An 8,765-nucleotide genomic window follows, 5' to 3' on the forward strand; every position below is an offset into this window, starting at 1 on the left:
GACGGAAGGGTATAATTGTCGGCCGTTTTAAAACGTGAGTGATCAAAATGTATTTTCCAATCTTGAGGGACGAAAATGTCGTCTTAAAAGGTTAGGGACTTATTTGTCTTTTACTCTTTTTTTTGTATTAAAATGGGGCCGGAATCCAAAACTACATATCTACAATATGTCTATAAGAAAAAAAATAAGTCAAAAAGAAAACATCCGGGTTTATGTCCATGCAATCAATAGTTATAGCTCACAAAAAACAAAACCCCAATGAACATTCAAGCTTTTCAAATATAATCCAATCCATTTACAATAACCCAAAGTCCCAAACACACAAAAAAAGAAATTTGTGGGATGTTATTTTTCAAATCTCCAATCTTCAAGCAAACCACTGTCTCTTAGAAGCAAGCTCGTGTACCAATCAATACACATTTCTTACAATAATGTATTCCCTTCAATTCAAAACAATTATAATTAATTTGGACAACATATCACATTAAAACACCAATATCTCCGATATTCTATTCAGATGTACTGAGTTCTTAATGTACTGCTTTGTCCAAACGTAGAATTATTTTGAAATGAAAGAAGGTAATTAATGAGAACTACCTCCCATATTAGGTTTCTGAATTAAATTTCTGTGATGAAAGAAGACTCTTTGTCAGCCATATTGCTGTTTCTCTTGATGAGACAGTGTCTTCTCCAAATGGTCTTAACACAGCAGCCAGTTCATCAAGTTTCCCTTGTTTAAGCAGCTGAGCACATAACTCAAGCAAAGCTTCCAGAGCATCAGCTCTGTTCTGGGATCTATTAATCAACACACTCTTTGTTGTTCCGTCCCCACCTTTTGAAGTAGGTCTGCTTAAAGAAATGCCATTTGTCGCTTTATCAACAACTACTGCGGCATTACTGCCTTCTTTATGCGCAGCTGTGGTTGCAACGCCTTCATCCTTGCCGGGAAGTGTATCGTTACTTGCAGATGACAAGCAGTCCAAATGTGAGACTTCAGTAAATACATCATGGTTTTCACTTTTCTTTAAGCTGCTATCAGATTCGGTGTCTTTCTCGAGCCTGACCGGCTGCAAAACTGGGGATGATCTTTCTTCGTTGACAAAGTCATCTTTATCATTGCCGACAGTACTGTCTTGACTAGACATTATTGATTTACAGGAGTCCATGGGTTTGGGAAGAGTGTCTTCGATTTTTGTGGCTGCTGTAGTTACATTAACTGAATCTGACTGGAGAAAATTTTCAGCAGCAAATCCTTGTTCCACATTCACAGAATCTAGTGTACTCTTTGATGTGATCTCACTTTCTGTTGCTTCCTTTGCAAGTCTACCTTTAAAGTCTGCTTCCTTGCACACACTGCAAATGGTTGAATCAGAAGTAATTGACCCATCTTTCGAGCCACTAACACTGGCTGCAGTTTCCATCGTGTAGCTGGTAGGATCAACCATCTTGGTTTCAAGGAAGTCTTCGGCACTTGTCGAGACTCTTAGTTTGCCATCATTATGATGATTAGTTACATGTACCTCCGTAAGACGAACTTGCTCCATATGATTTGCAAATCCTTCTTGTTTTTCTCTATGATCTCTGCCACCACTAGATTTTTTGGGAGATTGCTTTGTTTTATCCTTTGGGCTACTATTTATGAGATGTACCGGAAGAAAAACAGGCGATGCATTGCGACAGCGAAGAACATAAGGTAGTAAATGAGGATGCCTTAATAACTCGGCTGCCTGTTTACAAAGAAAAGCAGCTTAAGAATCAACAGTTCCATATTAATTCAAAAGACTCAACAAAGGCTAGGTTGGACTCAACTGTAGGTCTATGTTCTGGATTTCTCCTCAGCATGCTTTTAATCAGTTGTTTCCTGTTGAACATAGGTCACCTCAATTCAAGTTACAGCATTTCAATATATATATCTAATGAAGAAACAGTGGGAAAATAATGGCAACCTTTCATTGAATTAAAATATAGTTAATTGGTTATGTTCACTTTTTAAGGAAAATATTTTTATCATTGATTAAAAGCAACAATAGAGTCACTACTAGTAGTTTTGAGGAAGCTACTTACAGTGTGGGAGTGTAAACAATTGGAAATGGAGAAATCGAGGATCTATTTATCTTATTGATTAGTCCTGCCCTGTCCTGTTTCATTCATTCGTCAAATTATTTTGCTCAATAATCCATGGAAGACTTCATTGTAATAATAACACCAAATGCTTGCAGATGCTTAAAGTTTGTTGTTACCGGAGCACGAAGTGCTGGTTGATGTGCGACGATTTCAAACATGCAGCAACCTTTACGTACAAAGAGATGTCATTCTTAGACAACGTCAGTATCATACGACTGTTAGAATCAGGCATCCGTAACTCTTACCAAGGGCCCATATATCGGATTTATAACCGTAAGGTATATTATCTAGAAGCTCAGGACACATGTAGTTTGGAGTTCCAATAACCTAAAGATATAATGGTGCAAACAATAAGTAAACATCAATGTGTAGCTAGTTAGGTAATAGGTATCTAATCATTAGTGTTATGAATAATTGAATATTGAGAAAGAGGAAAAGAGCTGTCCATTTTACATTGAAAAACATCAATTTCTTGGCATGGCCTATGTTGCGCGAATACAAATGAGTTCTAAACATGTAAATACAACAATTTTTATGAAAAAGTTGTCACAAATTTAAGAACTTCAGGTAGTAATATTTATGCAGCATATGATACACATATGTGACTGAAAATGAAGTATTTGTGTATCATAGGGCCTGATAGTCCACTACAAGGGAAACAACTACAAACAAGTATATCAAAGAAGGCAGCAGAGAAAAACAATGAGATATTAATATGCAATACCGGGGAAGGAAGGTCTTCTTTATTAAGTAGCTTTGCAAGACCAAAGTCACCTGCATCATCCATATTCTTCAGGCAACATGAAACAGAATATGGAGGAAACTAAAAGTGACAAGGTTTCAAAGCATAAACCCTTCATACCTAGCTGAATGTTATTGTCTCTCGTGAGGAGTATGTTGGAACACTGAAATTAAATTAAGTTGTATCAATATAAACATCATGTAAGGATTTCTCTTCCAGAACAAGGAAATAGGTAATACCTTAAGATCTCTGTGGAGTACTCGATTGGAGTGCAGGTAGTCCACAGCTAGCAACAACTGAGTCATCCATTTGCAAACTCTCTAGAAGATAAAAAGGCAGCAAATCATGGGTGGCACACAAACATAAAGAGAGGAAGGAGATAAGGAATTCAATGAGAAAATATAGGAAATGGAAGGAAAAAATATGAGAGGGCATAGACTAAAACCAAACAAGTAACTAGAAAGTATCCATAAAGTTGATAAGGAACATTTTTCTTAGGGTTAAATGATAACTGATTATTTCATCCCTCTCATTTTAGAAGGTCCCCCAGAAAGAGAGATTTTATCAACCTTTCCTTCCCTTCTCCATCAAAATACCCTACGGATTAATTACCTCCTCAGGGAAGAATGATCCTCGAGCTTTCTTTATATACTGAGCCCTGCTCAACAAGAATGAATGTGTTCCATAATTAGGACTCCTTAGTGCATAAATGATTACATATATGCAATTACAAGACCTGAGAGTTGAGAACTCCTCGAACATTATTATGCTATGAAAAGATTATTATAATTTGTTGATCAAGCTTTGTTGCTTGTTGCTGCTGTTGTGTCTTCCAATCAAGGTTCTAAGCAGAAAGGTTATTTGGTTTATTTTGGGGGGAAAAAATAAACATCAATTGACAAGGATTGTTCAAGGTTCTCCGCTATGCATTAATGACAAACATTTCTATCAATATCATAGAATAAGCAATAAACACGTCTAGAAGGAGGCATGAAGAAGTGGCAGGAAATAACCTCTAACGATTCACTTACGGAAGTGGCAGGAAGACACATCTGAAGGAGGCATGAAGAAGCAGAGAAGGCTACATATAATTAACCAAGATGAAATTGGGAAGTCGACAAAAATCTAAATGCAGCCAATCAGATGACAATTTGCAGTGTACAGCTCTGGTGACCAAAATGCAGATGAAAGGAGCATCATACTTTGCAAATGGTCAAGCTATTTCCTAGTGGGGAGACCAATCTAGCAAACCAATGGTTAAAATTGTTCAGAGCCTCCAACCGCTTGGACTAACTCATAACCAAGTGACCCAAGTGCTTTCATATTTGCAGAACCTTTTGCCTTATTTCTATAGTACACTACATGATACACCATCCCAAGAATACATGAAGAGGAAGTATTAAACATGATGGGCTTGGGAATGTGGATGATTCGCTGTGTTCTAGAGGAGAATAAGCAGAGCATTGGACAAATAACAATACTATCAGCAGAAAAGATGTGACAACACAGATATTGGTAATCAATTTTGCCATCTTTTCATAACCAAATTGTTCCCAGTCAGACTAGAAAACCAGGAACCAGTTATTCCGAGTCCAATTTAGAACTCAGGGATCTAAAAGCTTTTTCCACCAAAGAGATTATTTCAAACCCAATTTATTCCCGACTTGTCAAGTTAACCCTTAAAAAATGTATTTTAAAAGCCAGGAAACCCATGTTAAACTGGTCAACTTTGACACGGTTTGAACCAGCCAACTTTTGCAAAATAATTCAAAACATCTTCACTATACTGGTTATTTGGTTTCTAATCTATACCCAAAATTCAGTATTCTTACTCCTGTTAATTTTTCCAGTTAGAACAAGCTAGCTCCTTGTAGTGCAATAAGAATCTAGTATCAAATACACAGTTTATACGAATTGGGTTGGTGTGGGTATGGGCGTGGTCTGGTGCTTGGTTCGTTCATTTGTGTTTTGTTCTTAACTTTCAGTATGTTTAGATGTCTTGATCTGTGCCTAGGTGATGGTATCCCAACATATTCATCGATAAGCCCGGTTATTACCAGTACATTACGAAAAGTTACATCAAATAAAAAAATTTGATATATAGATAGATAATTTGATGACCATGATTACAGAGCACTTTCATGTCAGTCCTCTTAGATAAATTGATATATAGATAGATAATTTATTTAACATTTTATTCAAATTATATTGGTCATGTTTAAAGTTGAATACTTGTCACCTTCAATTTAATAAGGGTAAAGTATATTTTTTGTCCTTGAAGTTTAGCAAAAGTTTTAAAAATACCCCTAAGTTTTATTTGTTTCAATTTTATCTCAAAAGTTTTCGATTTGCATCGAATATACCCCCGATAGCTAAATTTTCAAAAAATTTAAGACCAATCCAACAAAAATGCATGAAAATTATGCTTGATTTGCTTGTGTTGAAGGTTGTTCTTATGAAATTGTTGTTGAATTGGTCCCAAATTTTTCGAAAAATTAGCGGCCAGGGTATAGTTGATGCAAATCGAAAACTTTTGGGACAAAATTGAAACAAAATAAAACTTGGGGGTACTTTTGAAACTTTTGCCAAACTTCAAGAACAAAAAATATAATTTACCCATTTAATAATTAAAGTTCAGAATAACACCACCATTCCAAAGGTACAATGCTATATAACATTTAGTCCAGTATAAAAGTTTGTATTCTATACACATTTACATTCAACAGGATTTCACTTGAAAAAATGTCTCAATATAAGAAGACCATTCTGGACCTTCTACCCAATTGCTTAAGCTTTCAGGTAAATAGTTTACAAGTACAAAGCCAATGAAACATTCATTTTTTAAAATTAAAATAAAATAAAATAAAATTTCCTTTTCAGATATCATTCTATGGAAACATGTATTACTGAAACAATATGCTTACATCTTAATTTATGCTAGAAACCATTAGTGTAACAAAAATTACTATACTTACATGTCACCTCCTTCACAATAAGCAGATATAATGTATACATAGTCCCCCTACACAACATGAAATAATATCTTAAATATAGATAAACATTGAAACAAGTCGATACATCCATAGAACTTCAACTTTGACATTTCACCTTTATATAAATGCACAAATGACATATAAGAATAAAAATAAAATAGATCATTTCTATACCTTTTTTACCCAAGCATCTTTGCACTCCACAATATAAGGGCTACTTAGTTTTGCAATCAGGTTCATCTGTAACAGAAAGTGAGACAACATTGTCATTCTTCTATAAGCAGGTAGGAAACTACATTCAATTCCAGCTTCTGTAAACCTCTTGGCATTGATGCCAATTAAACCAGTCTTAAGAATATCATCTTATCTTATATTTGTAGAAACCTAGTTCCAGATGGTACTTGGGTCAAAATATAAATCCCACAGTATATCACATAGTGCTCACAACATTTTGAAAGCATTAAAAATAAATAATCAGTCCCACAGAACAAATTGCCTCCACTCTCAAAGTTATTAAACTCTCAAGTTAACTCTAAGAATTTAGAGATCTAACTCCTCAAATCAGGTTTACCATTTTTCAAGTAAGCTCTTACATATCATTAAGATATAAGAAACAATACAAAGGAGTGGAGGAAAAGATATCCTACAAGACCAAAAGAAATACAAAAAACCACTCACTTCAATGATGTGTAGCTTTCCAATATCTAATCATGTATGAGAGGGAAAGTCTTTGAAAAAAACATATGCTTTAGACCGTATAGATGCTAGACGCCTAATTCTATCCCAAATAATAATTTTTCAACAGAGAATCTATCACTAAATGTGCATATATTGCATTCTAGCCAAATACTCCATATAGTGGCATATATTGCACATTGCAACAAAGATTTTGCCTTGTTCTTTCTCCTAAAACCTTCAAACCTCATACAAAAGAAACTGATCAAATGATGGGGGCACAGCCAAGATTCTCCAAAAACGCCGAACAAAGAATTCCGCAAAGAATCAGCCATAGGGCAGTGTATCTTACTAGTTTACAAGTTAAGTTTTACAATTCAAGTTTACCTAAACTCTAATTTACATGAACTGTAAAATTTAATTACCTTGTCCACTCTGGACATTTGATGAATAACTAAAAAAATAATGATGTTTAGCATAAAACTTAGAAGATTTTCATCAAATTAAATTTGGTTTCACTGGTAGCCATCATTTTTTACCGTGTCTGTGCAGAGGAAATAATTTCTTCTACTCTTGACCGCATTCAGATGGTTTACCTATCACAGGGACATACATAGCTAACTACAATGCAATCACAGGTCATAATGGAAGACAATAAAATTATTGAGCGGTAGAAACTAGTTAGTTTGGCCAATTCATGCTAATCAAACAATAGTAAGCATCGATTAATTGTTACTATTTAAGTACTTACGGTGCAGTTTGTTCAACTTTTTCTCTTTGAAAAAAAAAAAATTTTTGGTTTTAAACTAAAAAACCCGCTGTCCATAGAAATTACTCATTTCAGCTTCTACACAAAACTAAGAACAGAAACAAACGGACCCATATATATATATTGAAAAACAATATTCAATTTCACGCAAAAGAATAATAGCCTGTAAAATCAATTAGGATAGAATGTAGAAAGAGAATAATAATACTAATAAGACCATAATGATGACAATTAAGATACCCATCAAGTGCATAAAGGGGGTTGTTACACCAACCAACCTCTTGGGGTGCTGATGATAGCTGTGACTTATCTGTTTGCTTAGAGAACCGAATCTTCTTGAGCACACACCTACCAGAAATTAAATCATCAATGTATAGCAACAGTTAAAGAACATGACAAGTTTCCATCTCCAAAAACTTTCATAAAATAGCAAAGTATGGAAAGTTAACAGTTATTGAATTAACTGGGTTTCCAGTTCAAGTGCCAACAATTAAACACAAAATTCTATTAAAAAGGGGGGAAAGAATGTTGCCTTTTTAATAGTAGGGTTTTCAATTTGTGTACTAAGAATAAATTTTAAAATGCAATCATTCAAATTAAATGCTAACTGCTATAGAGAGTTAGAGACCTCACATTGCTTCTAATTCTCACAACTAAACACTAAAATTACAGAAACATTGAAAAACAATGGATCTTGAACCCTTCATGGAGCCTGATATAGCAGTTACACCCAAAAAAAAAAAAAAACAAAAGAACAGAAAAAGGAGCATATTATTACCGTTGTTTCTGAGTTTTATGGAGAACAAGAAAAGTGGCACCCAATGTTCCTCTTCCAAGCTGCTGTATCACTTCATAATCTTCCATCTTGTCACTCTCCATTGGAAAACTTTAGAAGAATCTAGAACACACAAACAGAATGAAAGCACTGAAGAAGCTCCTGATTTATGTACAAGGTTCTTTTTTTGAGATTGACAATTTCTAGTAACAAAACCTCTTATAGCTAGAAGAGCATTTAACTAAACACAAAAACTAATGGATTTCAGCAACCATGAAGAGGTGCTAACAAATATCACATAAGAAATTAGTAAAACAACATTCCACAATTATTGATTATTAATTAAGAGAGTAAACTTAAACTACCTTCTCAGAATGCTGAACAAAAAAATGGAAAATAGGAGAACCAAGAAAATTGGGTATGATTTGATGACTTAGCGAAAAGGAAAGAGATGGAGAAAGACAAGAAAGTCAAGTAAATGCCAAAAGAAATGCCATGTAGGTCAGACATGTTTGTCAGTTTTATTATTATTATACTATGACTAATTTAGGAAATGATAACTGTTAACTGAGAAGATTATTAATTACAAAATTTTATATATAAAAAATTTAAAATTTAAAATTTAAAATTTTTAGTTTACTATATATTTTATAGGGTTGATTAATATATAATTTGTTATTAATATGA

The 8,765-nt window shown here is 34.1% G+C and overlaps 1 protein-coding gene across 3 annotated transcripts; it reads right to left on the reverse strand.

Moving 5' to 3' along the window:
• Positions 1 to 250: 250 nt before the first annotated feature.
• Positions 251 to 8,561, reverse strand: LOC107474671 (serine/threonine-protein kinase Nek6). 3 transcript variants are annotated; one of them, XM_016094311.3, is made up of 14 exons: positions 8,444 to 8,561; positions 8,082 to 8,201; positions 7,582 to 7,651; positions 6,034 to 6,099; positions 5,842 to 5,888; positions 3,479 to 3,524; positions 3,106 to 3,186; positions 2,987 to 3,029; positions 2,849 to 2,898; positions 2,370 to 2,451; positions 2,241 to 2,290; positions 2,065 to 2,138; positions 1,810 to 1,861; positions 251 to 1,727 (listed from the first exon to the last, which is right to left on the reverse strand). In XM_016094311.3, the coding sequence occupies exons 2-14, from the start codon at positions 8,180 to 8,182 to the stop codon at positions 606 to 608; spliced, it is 1,884 nt and encodes a 627-aa protein (XP_015949797.1). In that variant the 5' UTR covers positions 8,183 to 8,201; positions 8,444 to 8,561; the 3' UTR covers positions 251 to 605. The 3 variants fall into 3 exon arrangements, with proteins under 3 accessions (XP_015949797.1, XP_052113236.1, XP_052113237.1); XM_052257276.1 differs by lacking the exon at positions 8,444 to 8,561 and having other exon boundaries at positions 8,082 to 8,378; XM_052257277.1 differs by lacking the exons at positions 3,479 to 3,524; positions 7,582 to 7,651; positions 8,082 to 8,201; positions 8,444 to 8,561.
• Positions 8,562 to 8,765: the final 204 nt, after the last annotated feature.

The sequence above is a fragment of the Arachis duranensis genome, chromosome 2 (assembly GCF_000817695.3).
Source record: "Arachis duranensis cultivar V14167 chromosome 2, aradu.V14167.gnm2.J7QH, whole genome shotgun sequence".
Taxonomy (NCBI): domain Eukaryota; kingdom Viridiplantae; phylum Streptophyta; class Magnoliopsida; order Fabales; family Fabaceae; genus Arachis; species Arachis duranensis.

Bases quoted from the DNA above. Each gene is read 5' to 3' on its own strand.
- LOC107474671 (XM_016094311.3), bottom strand. From the start codon at position 8,182: ATGGAGAGTGACAAGATGGAAGATTATGAAGTGATACAGCAGCTTGGA. The intron at 7,652-8,081 runs GTAATAATATGC...AATTTCTGGTAG, and splicing joins CATAAAACTCAGAAACAACG to GTGTGTGCTCAAGAAGATTC. The intron at 3,030-3,105 runs GTATTACCTATT...ATTTAATTTCAG, and splicing joins TACTCCACAGAGATCTTAAG to TGTTCCAACATACTCCTCAC.